We start from the raw sequence: 19,154 nt of genomic DNA, 5'->3' as shown, positions 1-19,154 counted from the left end.
TAGATGGAGTGCTTGCCTCTTCTTTTGATGCTACGTACTAAACAATATTTTTCTAAAACATAAAATAAACCAAAATAACGCCAACGCGTAACAGAATCACGCCCCTACCATTACATACCATGTGTTTATGTGTTTATAATTGTTGTTTTGCTAATCATTATAACAGCCTATGATGGGTGGGTGTGTGAGGGGGGGTGTAAGTGCGCCTCCTGCTAAAGCTCCGCTCCTTTGGTCCAAACTTTCCCATGTGAGTCGTAACTTTTGCAAACACTTGTCATTCAGTTGATCGGGCAACCTGACCTGCAGCTTCCCTAAACATGAGTCCATCGGGTACACAGGCTTCACTTACTACAACTAGTCGAACTACTTGTGCTTTTGGATTGGATTGTTTTTTGTCACACAAGTGAAGTACTGTTGGGAAGTAATGGAAGTCATTTATATGCGGAGTCGCTCTTTGAGGAAAGGCTGATCAACTTCACGCATGACACCGCAGCTCATCATGATGGTGGGTATGGAAAGCGGACAAAACTTTGATTGATAGGCAACTTATACATTTCTAAAACCTATAAGCTTATAATATCACATGGGAGGACTTTTAAGCTTTAATGACACCCAGGGTGTAGAAACAAAGTCATTGAAATAACCATAAAACATTTATGGATCTCTGACATAAAAATGTAAATTAAAGGGGGATGATGTCTTCTTATTAAAAAGCATGACTTCAGTTTTGGCCGGTTTGTCCCTTCTGACCTTGTAATGCAATGCATGCTCTCCAGCCGAACTACTGCTGCAAAGAATTAATACTTTATCCACAGTGATGTTTCAACATTAAACCTGTTGCATGCATGCTAATCTCTAGTGTCATTTTAAAGATTGTAAGGGAGATCCTTATATACTTAAATAATTCACTGATCAAAGATCTGGCCAAAACCTCTTTTGGTGTTCCCTCTCACTGAAATGGATCCATATTGACCTAAGACAAAACATTCCAAACAAATGTATAATGATTGAACACAGCCCAGCTTGTTTTCCTTTGTAAAGCTGTCAAGAGGTACACATATAATACATCTAATAGGAAAACAAAACACTATCACAGCTGGAATAGGACTTTTGTATAGTTATATGAATGTGTCTATATCATGATTGTAAACTGCACATTTTCTAGAAAGAAATTGGGAAACATGCTTATTGATTTAGAAAAATAGCTGGAAATGTCTATTTGGCTTACTAAAGATTTCTGATTGACCTTCCAGTCAATCAGAAGTCTTACAAAATATATCATGGTATTACATATGTAGAAAAAGGACATATCACTCCTCATACTGTATTTCATAGAAGCTCTAAAATAAAATAAATGTACCTTACATTTACAACACTATAGTGGGTTAGCTGGGTGCTGTTTCATTTCTCTTCACATGAGATTTACATTAAATAAGAGGCAGCTATTAAAAGCATTTGTAGCAAGATGATAAATGGCTCAGTGGCGGTTTCGTTATGAGTAGATGATCAAAAGTGTCATATGCCTCAGTGATTTGTGAATATTCAACAGTCAGCTCATGTGTGTTTTTTTTTCTTTCTTTACACAGCAGATGCAGTAAGCTGAGATAATTGGTGTATATTTAATTTACCATATAAATGACAAAACCTCATACCACTTATTTTCTTGATGTATTGTTGGCGTGTTTCTATGGTTTGTTTGAATAATACTAGTACATTCATGTTATGTAAAATCTACTTTTTTGTTAAAATAACAGTTAAGGGTCACAGTGTCTTGGCCAGATGTTTCTTTTTCCTAATGTGTTCAGTTTGTTTGTTGCTTTACACAAACTATGACCGTAGTTGGGCAATTGGAAATCACTGCTCAAGACTTAAGGACTGAGTAATTTGCTGTGGTGCAACCGACTATCTGAAAAGAAACCACATAACTAGTAACATCATCTGGTTAGTCAGTGACCCTGTGACGTGTGAGTGACCTGCGAGTTAATGTTCTGCCATCTCAGCCCAAAGGAGGTTTAGAGTCACTCCTGTGTAAAGAGACCTTTGTGGTTGTGGCATGCGGCAGGGTGGTGCAAGACAGATCTGATTTTTCCTTCTCTGTGAAAACGTGTCTCAGTACACAAGCTGTTCACCTTTTCATTACGCGCCGTTCCACGTCAACAGAGCTCTATTGGAGCTGTAAACTTTTCATTCCTTCTCCGAGAATTTCGCAGGCAGTGTCCAACAATTCCCTGTGTATAGACTGCGCTCATTTGGAATGGCTTCTGTGCTCATAAACTGGCCTGGGACAGAGGTTGCAACAGGATGTGAGAACTGGTCCTCCAGACATCTTACAAAATTCTCAAAAATGCTCATCCGAAATTCAGAAAAATATGCTCATCCGAAACGGTTGGACTTGTTTTGTGCCAAACACACAACTAACTTACCGCAGTGAGTGAAAAGGTGTGTTTTAAGGCTTTGTGGCTCTGCTGATTTATAGCAGCAGTTTCACTAATGTGTCCGCCCCGAGGCTAGACCTGAAATCATTTAACAGTGATTCATAAGACACACTCAGGAGTCTGTGTGAAGCACCTGCTGGAACCAATAAACAAATGTTTTCACAAATCCAGACGTCTGATTCTGGATAAAAAAAAAAAGACTGACTGTAAAGCCTTTGCGTGCTTACTTATATGATCTACATTTCTAAACTTTGACATTTTTGTTGGCACGCATTAAACCAACACATTTCCTCAGGGTTGAGACTGTCTAATTTACTCTCGCCATGTTATTGACCCTTTCACTGGCAGACGAGATATGGACGGATTATGCTAAAATCCAAAGATTAGTCAGGGATCTGAGCCAAGCTGCCATTATCTCAAAATATCAATCTTCCAGGAATGTGCAAGACAATTCCAAATACACAAAGGCATCATTAAATCCACTTCTACCTTCATTTGACTACCTACTGCCTCGGCAGAGTAGCACAAGTATAGCCTGCAGGCGTAGAGAACTGCAAATTATGGCTCCATGACAAGCAGGCTTTCCCCTTCAATTTTAGCCCTGTGCAGTTATACCTCTCAGCGTCAAGCCATGTCTCCCCCCCCCTCCCCCCCCAGTGTCAGTCAGTGTTTTAGAAGCACAAAGGCATATTATGGGGAAGCAGCAAGCCATTAGCCGCCACCAGATGGTCTACTGTACCAGTAGCCCATGTCACTGAGGGCCTCTGTTGAAAATATCTCCTCCCAGTGTTGACATGGAGCAGCAGCTGGCAGTTTGGACCACAGGCTGCTCTACCTATCAGTGGGAGGTAGGATTATCACTCAGGCAACTCTGAGTTCTTTAAGCAAGCAGCTTTGCCATTGTGGAATAAAAGTTTAATTACAAAATTGAGCTTGATTGCAGTTGATTACTCATATTTCATTTGTGCCTCACAGTTGTTGTTCTGCCATTTGCTTTAAATACAAAGACTGGCTCATAAAAACAGCTTCTCTCTGCACCAGCCATCAGTCTCGCAGGGTGGGTGGGCATGTTCCTGAAATGCACTGGTGCACTTAAAGATAACAAGGACTTCCTGGTGGGAAGAACTTGCTTAGATTCCAGTCTAACACACTCAAGTTATTTTCTATTCTTACATCCTCAAGATATGATATTTTTGTCTTTAGGCAAATGCCTCCATTGTTGGTTTTGCAGAACACAGAACAGTGATCTGAAGCCTGGGAGGGAGAAGAACTCTGTAAAACCACCACTGACTCAGCATCACAGTGCAGTTTTACATATGTCAAAAATAGGCCGTCAACTTCCTCATATTAATACCTTGATGTGTTTTGAGGAAGCACTGAAGACTAAAGCACTAACTCACCACTGTGCTCAGATGTGCAAAATGTGTAACTGACAGGTTGATGTTCATTTCATTTACAGGATGAAACATAGCTTACAACGGGGAATACAAATAACTGGAAGGCTCTTTAAGAAGGCAACTGGAGAATTGCAAGATTGGCAGAACCCATTAAGAAGCAGTCAGTAAAAGCATATCCTGGCACAGCTACATCCAAGAATGAGGATCAAATACACAATATCCCTCGTCTTTTTCGTGGCACTTGTTATCATTGAGAAGGAAAACAACATTATCTCAAGGTAAGTCCATTTCAGAGATCAATGGAGTGCTTTAGTGATTCCCAACTGGTTTGTTTGGGTTTATATCTCTATCTTTAAACAGATATACAAAAAACACCTTTGGACTGTACAATAATTACAAAAAAATAATCGGAGTTGCAATTTTTCCAACTGCAATTTTCAAATTGCAGGAGGGGCAATAAATAGTTGTTAAAGTTGAAATTTGTATTTGTTTTACATGGGTTTATCCCCATTAGTAACTTGAAATAGCTGTTAATTTCAAGTTGAATAAAACCGTTATATCTTTTATTACCCAACTCTGTGATTCCTTTTACATTTTCAGGGTGTCGGATAAGCTCGCCTTAAAGCAGACCCCCCAAACCCCTCTACAGCCCAGTGGTTTATCCCACATACTGCCGAAGCACAATGCTTCCTTTACAACGCTTAGTAAGACGAACTCTGCCTTCAGCCTGATAAAACGGCGCCTGGAGAACTACAGCCAGCACAAGGAGGTGGTGACGAGGGGCAGGAAGCACATCCTCCTGTTGGCCACCACCAGGACGGGTTCCTCGTTTGTTGGCGAGTTTTTCAACCAGCAGGGCAACAACATGTTCTTCCTGTTTGAGCCGTTGTGGCACGTGGAGAAGATGTTGACGCTGGAGACCGGCGGCACCAACGCCACAGCGTCAGCCAAGGCGTACCGGGATGTGCTTCAGCAGCTCTTCCTGTGCGACTTCTCCCTGCTGGAGAGCTTCATCGAGCCCCTTCCTGTGAACCACATCACCACCGGCCTCTTCCGCAGGGAGTCCAGCAGCTCGCTGTGCCAGGAGTCGGTCTGCAGCCCCGTCATCAAAGGGGTCTTCGAGCGTTATCGCTGCAGGACCAGACGCTGTGGGCCCCTGAACCTGACCATGGCGTCTGAGTCCTGTCTCCAAAAGGAGCACAGGGCCATCAAGTCAGTGAGGGTGCGTCAGCTGGAGAACCTCCGACCTTTGGCTGAGGACCCACGCCTGGATGTGAAGTTCATTCAGCTTGTTCGGGACCCTCGGGCTGTACTGGCCTCCCGCATGGTGGCCTTTGCTGCCAAGTATAAGAACTGGAAGCAGTGGGCTATTGATGGTGAAGTGCCGATTGATGATGATGAAGTCAGAAAGCTGAAAGGGAACTGCGATAACATCAGGTTGTCTGCAGAGATCGGTCTCAGACAGCCAGCGTGGCTGCGAAGGCGTTACATGCTGGTGCGGTACGAGGACATTGCTCGGTTCCCAATGAGGAAGGCAACAGAGATGTACAGGTTTGCTGGAATCCCGTTCACTCCACAAGTTAAATCCTGGATCCTGAAGAACACCCAGGCCTCCAAGGAGACCAGCGGTGTTTACTCCACACAGAAAAACTCCTCAGAACAAGTAGAGAAATGGAGGTTCAGTTTACCATTCAAGATAGCCCAGGTTGTACAGAAAGTGTGTGGGCCAACGCTGAAGCTTTTTGGGTACAAGTTTGTAAGCAGTGAAGAAATGCTAACAGACAAGTCTATCAGTTTGATTGAGGACAAAGTGTTCAACTTTGTATAGCATTGATCCACATGAACTCTGAACCCTAATGCTGGAAAAACAACTTAAATGACTGTTATTTATCAGGCTATTGATACAAAGAGCTTTATATTTCTGATAGTGTGCTATTTAAAGTTATTTTGTATTTAAAATTGTATGATGAAGAAAATGTATTGTTGGGTGGAAAATCCATATGACCATTGAGGCAAGGGTATATATTAAGACTTTACGAAGGGGTAAAGCATGGGGAAATAGGAAAGCTATATTTGTTTTTTGCACTCCGGACTATTTTCTCTGTCCAAACTGTATAGTTTGCTTGTCCAGCAAGCCTATCCAAATGTAACCCCTTCAAATATAGGAAAGTCCTGACTCCTGAGGGAGATAGCTGTGGGTTTGGGAACAAGAATGAAAAGTTTCAAAACTTCCAGGAACCTCGGTTATTTTTGTTCAGCAACTTCAGTTAGCAAAACAGTAGGCTGCTTTTACACCAAAGAAACTTGAAATGAAACGTTTAATGCATAGCCTAATAATTGTAGCTTTGAATAGCATCGGCAGGAAAAGGAAATACCAATGTTTTGCCAGGTCATTTTTTACGCATGAGATTTAGAAGTAATGTCCTTTGCTAATTTTATTTAATTCTTCACTTTGCTTTAAGTCGTAATGACTCCAGCTCTGAATGTGCTCCACAGGTTCACTTCCCCCTCTGAAGGGATTATTTTCTTGCACACGCAAACTGTAGTTAGCTGTATGATGCATGTTTGTAATTGGACAAAAGTTGTTTGAAGTTGTCCTCGGGATTGAAAGGACCGATTCTGTTAAAACAGATGTTTACACTGCTACTGTATTCAAACATTCCAACTGCAGCTGGTTTGCAGGATTGTGCGAGGTTTTGTCGGCAGGTCTGTCTGTTGACACAAGTCTCTTAGCTGGTAATAAAGAGGCCCTGGTTCTCTGGCCTGCCACACTGTCTTTCTGCTGTATCAGTTTGTTCCTTTTGCATTTTGTTTATTGCAATAAAACTACTTTTACATTTGCCGAAAACATCTAAAATTTGAAGTGAAAATACTGCACCCATGTGGCAAAACTGTTATTTTAAATTTCACTTTCAAATAACATGAGCGGGAACACAGAAGGAGGGCATAAGTAGCTTCACAAACACTGAAAGACCTTTCACAGATTATTTGTTTAACAACACTACAAACTCAGGCCTCATGAAAGACCACAGTCAACACTTCCCAGAAACAGTTTCAAACGCGACTAAAAGTCTGCAGAAGCGCCAACAGCTCTGTGAGACTGTACTTTGAGCTAAATGCTAATGCCAGTATGCTAACATGGGGTCAGCCATACTCAAGAGTCCTGTTCTTGGACATGCATGAGCCTTTCTTGAGATTGAAAAGGATCATCTACCCAGTTTGAATTGCAAAATAATAAAGGATGGTAGAAGTTTCAAATGCAAATGTTTGAATGATAAAAAAAAAACAGTTTAGCCAAAGTGGAGGTATCAGTGTCTTAAGGCAAGAAAACCTTTGCGTGTACATTTTAATGCACATGTTTAAAACAAGTAATAACATCAGTAGGCTATGGGCAGTAGGTGGATGTTATCAACATTAACCCAAAGAAGCCCTTATTTCTAAGAACAATAAACCCTTTAAAAGGGTCTCATTATATAAGGTTCCTAGTAAGAGGATACAAAGCTGAGGGAAATCAGATTCTGGGAACAGAGATACACTCCCCTAATATGCTAAGAATGTTGACCTGATGTTGGCATCATATCAAAAATAATTATTTATCCTGAGAGGGACATACAAAATGTCATGGCAATTCATCTAATAGTTGAAGGAAGGGTGTAGGGGTATGGGTTTTCCAAATATCTTCCACCATCTGATAAGCATGGGGCTAGGGTATATTGGGACAGTAAGGGAGTAACTCTTCCTGTAATTGTTAAGACTTCCCATTGCTGGCTCACATTTGATTACAAAATAGTTTGTTTTGCCATTTTGTGCTTTTCCCGGAAAACGCAATGTCTAAAAGAAACACATTCCCAGTTCCTATCATAGTTGTAATTGCTTTAATTAAGTACACAGCCACCAACTGATGAATCCTCTCTTGTTTTAGTTTGAGTGGTTTATTGAAGTGTCCCACAACTTCTTTTGGTGGTATTAGACCAAATATTTAATCTTTCTGAACACTGTCTAGTTTGTCTGTGAGTAGGCAAGAAGGAAGGATACCGGAGGCAGCTGCCTTGACTTCCAGTGTGTTTACCACTGTGGGCCCGGTTATTTAAATCTCCAAACCTAGTAATTACCAACTTTACATATAATGTGGTTCAAGTCTTTTTAGTCCACCTGACCCCACCCGCTTACAGACACGCAGGGAGGCAGTCGTTTATAAAGTCTCTCTGCCTCAGTCACTCTCTTTTACACCAAAAAGTGACTTCTTTTGTTTCAGTATTTAGTAATCCGCTCATTCGAGCTCTCACACATTGCTAAGCAAAGCCACATCAGAGCACTTCACTCAAATCAACAGATCATTATCTGGTTAGTTTGGGCTTGTTGTTCTATTTTAATAAAAAGTCTTCCCAGGTCTGCAGCTTGTAAAGAGTCTAAACCTAATGAGAAGAAGTTGAGCATTCATAAACTCTTATATTGGAGTGGCTTTATGTGGTACGTGTGGAGGGTGGAGTAACTGTATGGTCGGTGCAAATATAGAATAACCGCTTTCCACTGAGTTAAAACCTCTCACCCCCCTCTGCAGTAAAATGAGGGCATTTAGGTAACCCCACCCTCCTGATCCGTTATAGTGTGTATCCTGCCACATCAACCATGAGGGGGTTTCAAATATGCAAAACAGCCTGGGCAGAGTATCTAAATGATATCTTGCTGTAAGATCTGTGATGAACAGACACAACATTGAGTTAACTCAGAGGTGTCTCAGAGCTACGCATAAAACTTGCTCTCTTGCAGGCGATAATCATGGTTAAGGAGACGACATAAATCTAAATATGCAGTAAATTATCTCGCACTGAGGAATGCAATTCATAAAACTCAGGTTGTTGCATGTGATAATGAGTGGCTGCGCCGGGAGTGGGAACAGAATATAAATGCACAAAACTCCCTGCATATAACTGATGATGGATGAGGAGACAAATTAAGCAATTTTCATCTGTCATTGAAAGCTGGTGTATTGGAAATGTCAAGTTCTCTCACCATCTTCCACCATGTTCCAACTATACGTGAAATCCATATGGGCAGCTTTCCAGTGCATCAGCAGAAGTTGCCTACAGCTCTATGGCAAACTTTGCATAGGAAGCACTTCTAGTCCAATATCATGCTGCTTTATATAAAATGCTGGCAATAAAACCCGTTTTTTGCAGGCATTTATTGACACTGGATGAAATGTCACAGGAACTGTTATTAAAGCCAGACATTTTTCTAATTTTCAGCTAAGACAGGAAATGGTAACCTGGGGATTTATGAGCAATATTATAATTTGTGTATTCACATACAACCCATACAAAGACATCAAAGATCTGATGTGGTTTGGTTGCTCTGCCACTGCTGCCATGATTTGATTCATACAAAAAATAAGTGTATGATTGAGTATGAACACCATTTCTTCCTCACATACAAATTACCATAAAAGCAAAAACTTCTCATGATGTGCCAAAACTTCTACATTTCCTGTCAATCATTTTTTTATTTATCTATGTGTCAATTCATCTTTCAGCAGGAAGTCTGCAACTGTTTCATTGTGCTGGGTCATAGAAGACTTTTGTAATCACAATTTGGCAACTCTGCACTGAAGATATTAATGCATTCATGTCATGACTACTGTTTCACCATGTAACACAATGTACTCCATTGTGGCTGACCACACCAAAATAAAGCCATTGCCAGAATGGAAATGGATGCTCGTTTTACTCTGGATATAGGATTTGCAAAACATAGTAAAAGTGTCTTCGGGATGTGGTCAGAGGCTCAAGCTCAAGACACAAAATAACAATAATTGTGATGACTGTGGTAGCTTAAAATTGCAATAACCAAATAACATCCTAACAATAAAGTCTAAACCTTTTCTCTGAAGTGTTAGAAACTATAATCCTTCCCTCTGTCAAAGACAAAAACTCAATTTGCATTTATGTTTTGGCTACTCTGAGTTGTTTTTTATGTTTCAGGATGGTTTGAATTTCACCCTGTTCCTAGTTCTAGAGGCCATGTCATGTGATAAACACCAGGGTTTGTTTTTTTTACCCAAAAAATAGTGTTATCATTCAATTCCCTACATGGTTTTAACTTGGTTTGAATTTGTTTTTACTCTGGCCCCCTTCACCCTTTTGACTATGAGCTCATTGCTTATGTACATTCCTGCCATCCCCTCTACCAGTCCCACAGGAACATTACAAACATTAAATTACAAGCATTACTCCCACTCAACATTTAGATTTATATTGAAGTGTGAAATAAATTCTCAGGGTTTTAGCAATCTAGCCTGACATATAGCTGCAGTCAGCTGAACAATGGCTGTGTGGGTGAGGGGGGAGTTTAAGTAAATACTTTGGGTAAGGTCAGCAGGTGGGTTAGGAAATCAAAATGACAAAGTGCCGCTCCGATCCTCAGTGAATAGGTGTCCTTCCCATATTTACTTAACATTTCTTTGCTTCAATGAGGGAAAACAAGTTCATATTTCAAACCCAAAGTGACATTCCTGACAGACTATTCAAAGATACATAATTAATGTCTGGCATGCCAGACAAACACACATTAACATTGTTCTAATTTTATTTTCTTTGTTTCTTTTGGCCTCAGAGAAGCTGACCAGAGCCCTAAAAATCATTCCCCTGTTCCAACAACAGTGTGTAGGGACATGTACATTGTAGCATGCTGTATATAGAAACACTGAGCACTGCAAAAATCGGACTAAAACACAAATAATTTGTATTTTGCATCCTTTGAATTGTTCTTAAATATCACACACAGAACAGAATAATTTCTTAAATTGATTGTGAGTTGCTAAAGCGCTTCATAACAAGGCCAATGGTAGGTTTCTTGAGTTCAAGATGTGCCACCGTTTGCATTTTGAATTAAGTTTTGTGAAAGAGCTGTTCCCTCAGCCAGTTCTGGAAGGCAAAACACAAGGCTTCAGTCTTCCCTCACATCAATACCTCCTTTTGTGTCAGCCCCAAGCCAAAGCTAAGAGGTCTTTAAACATTTTTAGAACTACTGAATGGGTTGCTCCATTTGTCCCACTCTGCTGGCTTTCCTCCAAATACAGAGTAAGTGCCGTTCTAGTGCCACTATTATTCAAAATAAAACAGGCATTACAGTTTAGGGCTAAAAAGAGGCAGAAGGAGCAGGGGGGGCTAATGGGAAACATTAAGCATCAATCCAAAACATCTTCATCTCCCCTAAGAAGTGGCGCTGATGCATTTACCAATTATAGATTAATCTCTGGCCTCAACAGTGTAATGACAGGACGTCTCCTTTTTGACGCCATGATGCCATGTGAGCACCAAACATGTGATGCTGCTGCATGTTTACCACAAATGACAGGATCAGACAGACGTGCAGAAATATGTTTGTACAGGAGACCAGCAAAATCCCCAGAAGCAGACAGCGAGAATCCATATTTACATGTAGGAAATGATGGTGGAGAAACTGAGCCGCAGACGTTTGAAAAAACATCCAAATGGTGGGCTTTTTTTTTATTCCCACCTTTCTGTATTTTGTCTTGGAGGAGAGGCTGCAGAAACAAAGAGTAATGTGTGTTACTCAAGGCGCGTTATGCACCACTAACCGAGGAACGCAGTCCGTTTATTTTGAGTACAAGTTGAACAATAATTACAGACTGTGGTGTCCTGTCGTGGGATTCAGAATTTGGAATCGCCATAGCAAACATTCAATTGATTGCTTTATATTTATTGTACTTTGGTCATTTTTAGGTGGGCCGGTGACAAAAATAGAGCCATGGGTTGTATTAATGATATGCTTATGTCGGCATATGACCACCAACCAGTGCTAAAATAACTAAACCCACTCCTGTCCAATGTGCCATGCTACAGCTGGCCAGCGTGTAACTCAGAAGAACAAACTAAGCATCTGATGGTTATTTGTCAAGTGTAATGATACCATAATTAAATTACATTTAATTTAAATAGCATTACATTCAATAGAATTGCTCACTATGGAGAAACTGTGATAAGTCAACACAACAGAAAACAAGCCACAGTGGTCTCTTACTCTTTGATTTGGGCAGGAGGGAGGGGGCATTTCATATCTTTGCCTCAACGTGTGTTGTACACAAAGCTGTTCTATTTCTGCCGCAGAGGGCTGAGGTCTTATATGGCTGGTGGTTGCTGATAAATGATTAGTAAAATTCCTTTTGAAGAAGAACATGTTATACAAAGAGGCAATGCATTTAAAGTGAACGTTTTATCTTCTCTCATTGCAAGACTCTAATAACAAATGAGGTCCACTCCCAAAGGGGCATTTATCCATTCCAGCTGGTTTATAGCAACATTATTTACACGCTTTCTTTTATAGAATTTGTTACATATAAAAGCAAAAATATTAAATATATAGAAGAACAGTTAAGAGAGTGCTAATTCAAGGCCATGCTAATTCAATATAATGGTTTATAAAGGGTTTTTCCTTGGTGCATAATACACCCAACCACCAAGTTAAATGTGGCCAGTAGTTTTACACAATGCTGCTGAAAGACAGACAAACAAACCAACAAACAAACCAAAAACTCAATGTCCTTGGCGGTTGAAAAAGAGAGAATATTGCCATGCTATATCTTTCTACGCCCGTAATGCTCTAGAAAGGCAAAGTAAAAGCTTTTTTGTTGTTGTTGCCGTGTACCTGGATGTCTTGGTCAGGGCAGATTCAGGTGTGCATACTTTTAAACAAGGAACAGAGAAGGCTTACTGTATATTATCATTAACAGCAGGGCAAACAGCACATACCACACAGGACAACAACCGCTGGTCTCAGAGCAGCGGCCCCTGCAGCTACAAAAACATCTGCGTGGCACTACAGTATGCAGAACAGGTGGTAAGGCCGAGACCCTTCATTAATGCCTGGTGACAGATGAGCAGCAGTAATGGACTTACTGTAGAGCGCTCCTCTTCTCAAGACTCACAATGATTATTTAGACATACAGTAAAAACTTAGGGACATGTTGGATTAAATAGCTGCCAGGTTCATTCGGGGTTCAACAAAAAAAAAAAAGAATAGAAAGAATAATTCAACTATAATAAAGGAAACCTACCTGTTTGTATTGTCCTGTATGTATGTCAACACAGCCTGACCGCACTGTTCTACATTTGACATTACATAGACTTTTATCCTAACTGAATTACAACTTTCCCACCCATGCATTCATACTCATCTGGAGCAATTTGTGATTTAGTTTCTTGCTCAAAGACGCAAAAGAAGCAAGTTATCAAAGCAAAATGGCTAACTCACTCTACCACCTGAGCTACAGTACAGCTGCCTCTACTCTGCTTTCTCCTCTTTCGCCCACCTTGATACTTTGTGCGGCTAAGAGGCCCCTTCGCAGGGGGAGGAAGCCCCTCTCTTTACTTTTCCAAGGGCAGGAGTTGAACACAGTAGTTTCTTGTATGTAGCATTTGGGACTCTGGTACAGTTGATCTGAAGAGATAAAAGTCACATTTATATGAGTTTTTCACTCAACTTATTAAGGTTAGTTTGAAATGCACTGTATTGCCAAATTCTGTTCTTTTGGAATTTCAGATAGGATTAATTGTGACATTAATAAATGCAGTTCATTCAGAAAGTTATGGTTAAACCCCATAATGCAATATCCACAAAAAGTGCCAGTCAGCACCCACAGGCGAGGGGGGCCTCTCGCATGCCTTGTAAATGACCGGTTGCTCTCTGTTAGTTCCCATGTTCCCCCTTGACTTTTCTCTTTCACAGATGCTGCTAATCAAATCTGTGGCCGACTGACGTGTAACCCAGCGGCCGATAATCCGATGGCAGCAGCTTGGAGTGGAGGGAGCAGCGACTGTGGCGCGGGGGCCCCTCCAGCTGGGTCACGTAGCAGATAGCTGTTTGGCTAAAAGGAAGATAACACAACAAGTCAATTATTTACTGACCTAAAACCTTTACTGTTGTAGTTTCACATCTGCAAAGGGGCTGGTCCAACAGAGGATTAATGCTCTCTAATTTACAGGGAAGTTAGGTGTTGGATAGAATGATCTTGGACTATCGTACTGTATTTACACAAAATCAGTACATCTAGGAGCATAATTAGGGCAGATGAGGTGCAATATTAGTATAAACTGGGGCTTGAGGATAATTCATTACACACTTTTATGGTCTTTCGATGTAACAAGAACATTCTAAGTGAAATTCAACAGAAAATCTGATGTGAAATATTCCATATATTGAGTAAAAAATATTTAAAGATCACAATTTTATTGTTACATTTCCACTCAGTTTATTGTGATTAGGAAAACTATGTATTTATAACTTACCAAAAACCATGCAGTATCTCAATACATACTATACATTGACCAATTATGGATAGATTTGGTGCATTTCGCCCAGCCCTAGTATAAAGCCTATATCATTTTGTATTTAGTGCAAAGATTGTTGTTTTGAAACTCTCCTAGATATTATTTAATATTATATTATAAACAGTATATATGGGCATCATATGGTCTGGTTTCTGGATTAAAACAAGTTACCAATAAAACAACTAATACAACTTTGTATATTCTTTGCTCTATACACATTTAACACAATTCTGACATTTTGATAATGGTCATGTTTGTTACATCTCTTTTATAATCAACTAAATTAGCATTAGGTTTCAGTTTTAGGGAAGCACACAGCTGAGTTCAAACCAGAAAATACAAAGACTGATGCACTTTTGTTTTACATTCCTGTTTTACTGCTGATTTGAAGCTAGTATTTTTAATTTGGCTTGATGGAAACAAAGAGAAAACACATTATGTGTGCCAACTGACTCCCCTTGTTAGACTCCTCAGTGGGAGAAACCAAAGAACACTCTGTAAAGGCGGAATTGCACCTTATAAAAGAGATAATTCACATGTTTGTGTTTTGACGTCAAACTTACTGGAGTAAACACCCAGTGCGAGACCCGCAGCACAACTACAGCCCCTAAAACTCCCAGTTTAAGTGCAAACTTTAAATACAAGAGATATCTCCAACCTTCAATTTAGCTTTGCAAGTAAAAAGCCAAATGGCCTCTGGTTTTTCAAAGTCAGTCATTTAAAATACAGAAACAGCTCTGAAAGAGTGAACAAATCCCGGTGCTATATACAACACAGTACGATCAGCCCAGACAACATGCTAACAATTTACCAGAGAGACCACCATAAAATAAAATCTAACGGAAGGGAAACGTGTAAAACCTGCAGCTGTACAGTAAACACTAAACACTTTCACACATGTGTTTACTTGGTAATCACTGTAAGGAATTTGGGAACATTAAAACACATACATGTCTTTTTCAGTCTTTAATGTGAGCAGAATCTCCTAATGTAGATAATTAGTTTAGTAATGGTTTGTCCCTGTAGAGGTCAGTGTGCTCCAACATACAGCATTAATAACTTTCCCTTTCTTTCCAGCCAAGTACAATGATTCATGCCCAGTCGTCACTGCCACTAACATATATTCTTAACTTCTCCGAGCCTCCCTACGAGACAGCTTGATGATCTGCCCTCCAACAACTTTTATAGTCTAACAGCCCCGCACATGCTCGGATATATTGTGTTGACAGATATATGGGGTACTGCGAGGTGACTGTGATGGGTTACACACGCTTGTAAAAACAGTTTACCATAAGAGAAAAAAAAGAAGAAATATTTGATCTCACTGTAAGACTTTTCCCCCCTTATGAGCATGTTTGCGTGAGAGGCCGCAATCTGATGTCCCCTAAAATGTTCTGACGTGCTAGGTTTTCACAATGGCAGCGGCTACTTACTCCAATTCTTAATTGTGACTTTTTTGAGAAATTGGTCACGGGTTTCTCTGTTTGGACCATCTGCATAGTTTCTACTATGATTGCTTCCTGATTTTCTATGGCAAGGAAGTGTGAGGAATTACCCCTTCAAAGGGATGTGTGCCCCACCAGCACTAATCCCCAGTTAATGGCCAGTAGAAGCAACAGACCCCTACAGCCTCACATCCTGCGGAGGTTTCATGTACATAATTCCCTGGCCATTAAAAAAAGTGAAATCCAAAATTGGGAAAATACATAAGCAATCATGATTGGAGGAAGGAAAAGAAGGATCAGAATGTGTATCCTCTCCTCATAATGATATCTTAGGGATAGTCATAACATCACCATTATTATTGTAACTAAATACTTATTTCACTATGCTCATATGTCAACAAAGATGCTTAAAAGTGCAGTAGGAATTTTTGTTAACTTTCCCTATGGCAGGGCTGAGGCCATTGGGGTGGTTCGTTCCAGTGACTCTGAAACAAGCACAGCTCTCCCTGGTGGCCTCGAGCTGAACCAACAGAGCGTAATTGGACTCAAAACCCTCCAATTTACAGAATTAAGGATTCGCCAGTCTGTCTTATTCGACTGATTTGGTCTCAGGACAAACACTTTTTTTGTCAAGAAGCTGAAATGTAGGCCACACGTTTGGAATCATTGGTATTAAAGTAGATTATAAAAGGATTTGCCAATAATTGACTGACATTTGCTTTGTAATATTATCGAATTAGTTTCTTTGCAGAAAGGGACCCCCAATTAACGCATAAGCGCTTCAAAGTCAAATATTTACTCTAATACAAGCACAATTAATTGGTGAAACATGGATGTTGTGGCTGCACACATGTAGAACAGATGCCACTGAGCCTTGGGGAAGCGCAAACACTTCACTTTCACGTCGTTGATCTCTCTGGCTGCTTTGCAATGATTTAGCATTTGTTCGAATTATTCAGACATCACAGTTTGTGCCATGTGACCTGTCAGCGCTCGTTACGGTGCGGGTAAGGCTCAAGAAGTGTGACGCTCCGAGGCAACTGTGAGCGTTAAAATCATGGTTAGAAAAACCCAAGTTTCGAACTAGTTTTGTGAAAATTCAAGCTAAGCTGTTAAAAAAGCGGTTGTTAATGTTGTTATAAATACTATGTATCAAAATCAATCTAGGGTTAGACGATATCATTTAAAAATCCCCCTTTTTCAATGCTTTCCAATGTATTATTTATTAATTAATGTATATAAATGAAGATTGTGCTGTTGATTTCTTTTTATACTACAGATAGTGATTTCTCTCTGGGGTGGCAAACACTTTGGTTATTTCTGGATTATTTGTGCTGCTCTTCCAATATTTATGCCCTCCGTAATGGATATCAAGAACACTTTCAGCTAATGGTTGAAGATATCTCTACTTGAGCTCAAAGGGGAGACCACCTATTGGTTGAAACGTAAATTGTTGAATCTTTAATCGCCTCACCTTTTGGCTAATTCATAATTTAGTGAACTGGGAGTGAAGCGTTTAGCTTTTCCTGGCTATGGCCCGCTAAGTGAAATGGTGTGGAAAGTGTGAGGTCATTAACCTGCGACAGGTATGTTCTCTCCTAATATTGGGGATAATGTATTCCACCCAAGTGTGACAAAAAGGAGGGAGAACTCGTTGGCAGGTATTCGTTTTTAGAAAACTTCATTTGAGAACATTAGGTTATGAAAAGTTAATATGGTTTTTAATCAGGAGAGATATGCCTTCATATCTGGGCAGATTTCCACTCTGCTGCTTGTCGATGGTAGAGAAAGAGCACGAGATAATTTCCCATCATCCTCCTGTGCAGATCCCCACTGTGCTCATATATAGCAATTCTTAACCCAACCATTATTTGTTTATCATTGTCATTCAAATGTTTAGCTAAAGATAAGATTGCATTCAAGCACCGTTGTAAAAACGCTTTTCCTTTTAAATTGGTCTGGATTATAAATGAAATGTCCCTTTAATATTAATTTGTACCAATACATGTTGTTTTTGGGGCAGCTACTTTGCTTCTTTTTTGTCTTTCACTGATATGTAATCTTGATAATATGATATGTAATTTAAGCTTTGTTTTGAATGCTCAAAGGATCTTAATATTGGCTTTCCATTTCAGTTTGAATATTTCATCTGATTTTGTTGACATTTCACACATATGTTTTTGTAAATAACGCTTAAAATCTTTATATTAGATCATTTTATTTCTATTGCCCATTCCTACATGTGTAGTTGAAGTGTGCATACAGTGTCCATGCTGCGATGAAAGAATTTAAATACAATGTTAGTTTAAAAAAAAAAGAAGAAAGGACTGTCCCAGAATAGAAATAGGAATTTTCCCTTAACTTTACATGAAAACGATACATTCTTGAACATTTGTTGATCAAATGTCCGCTCCATGCTCTTAAAAAAAATCAAACTACCGGTAAACGTTCAAATGCAGTAAGTAAAACAATATGGTGACACCTTTATTGCACAGAATATATTCAATGAGTTAACTCCTATTTTACTTCACTACACTCATTTGTTTAGTTATTCTAATTGTATATTACTCTGCTTTTTAAATTTATTTTGGTTTAAATACATCATTTAGTTTTGGAAATGTGTGTGACGTGGCTGCTGTAACACCACAACTGCTTTTCTGCTATGTGGCAGATAATGTTATGTTTGCATTACATCATATTGTGTTTTTGCATCTTTCCTTTGACTCAATTCCAGCGTGCATCTCTATACACTTAATGTTTCCTGACGCTCTGTTTGACTTGATGCAGACGACGCTATAACTCCTTGATGTTTTTATCGATCCTTCAGCCTCTGTTGGATTCATTTCTACAAGTCTATACAAATCTGTTTCTGTGCAGCCTATTGTACCAGAGGGGGTTAATGTATTATACAAAGTGTTCAGATCAGGGATTAGATTTCCTCCCAATTCCATCAGTCAATTCTCGGTGCTCTCCAGGGCATTCATCATTTTGACAGTTGCAGATAAGGCAATTATTTTCCTCGAGCAACTACAAAATGTAGACAAGTGCTTCTGTGACAGTGTGTCTGTTTGAGGGGCGAACACAAATATTATTCCACCAGTCACTGATGGCACATATCGCTTGCTACAAAGCAATATCCTTTGTAACACAAAGGAAACAGATGTTATGAGCATTTCTGTGTCCTAATGCACTTCAGCGTTTCATCTTTATACAGTGAGGCTCCTCACTGCGATCCAGTAAGATGTCTTTACACATGGTTTTTTGTTTAGGCCTTATTTCCAGCAGCTGGACAGCATATTTACTCAGTAATAATAGGCTGGGATTGTTTTTTATGGAGCTACACTTATGTCCTAATTGTCCTTTAAATACCAATTTGATTTATTTTCATGAATCTTTTCTGAAAATCTGCTTCAGAAAACAATCACAGATAAATGATTGCATTATGTGCATTATTTCTCATTGTTACATATGAGAAAAGGGAATATAACATGCAAAAAGAAGATTTGCATACCAACAACCACAGTGCAA

General features: G+C 39.7%; 1 protein-coding gene across 1 annotated transcript; it reads left to right on the top strand.

Moving 5' to 3' along the window:
• Nucleotides 1–274: 274 nt before the first annotated feature.
• LOC104951015 (carbohydrate sulfotransferase 3) lies at nucleotides 275–6,684 on the top strand. The gene is made up of 3 exons (XM_010777641.1): nucleotides 275–505; nucleotides 3,895–4,110; nucleotides 4,433–6,684. Exons 2-3 carry the CDS (start codon nucleotides 4,031–4,033, stop codon nucleotides 5,658–5,660), a joined length of 1,308 nt encoding a protein of 435 aa, XP_010775943.1. The 5' UTR covers nucleotides 275–505; nucleotides 3,895–4,030; the 3' UTR covers nucleotides 5,661–6,684.
• The last annotated feature ends 12,470 nt before the right edge of the window (nucleotides 6,685–19,154 follow it).

This window comes from Notothenia coriiceps, unplaced genomic scaffold (assembly GCF_000735185.1).
Source record: "Notothenia coriiceps isolate Sejong01 unplaced genomic scaffold, NC01 NC01_scaffold00018425, whole genome shotgun sequence".
In the NCBI taxonomy this organism is placed as follows: domain Eukaryota; kingdom Metazoa; phylum Chordata; class Actinopteri; order Perciformes; family Nototheniidae; genus Notothenia; species Notothenia coriiceps.
This window is presented reverse-complemented; position numbering and strand designations above follow the sequence as displayed.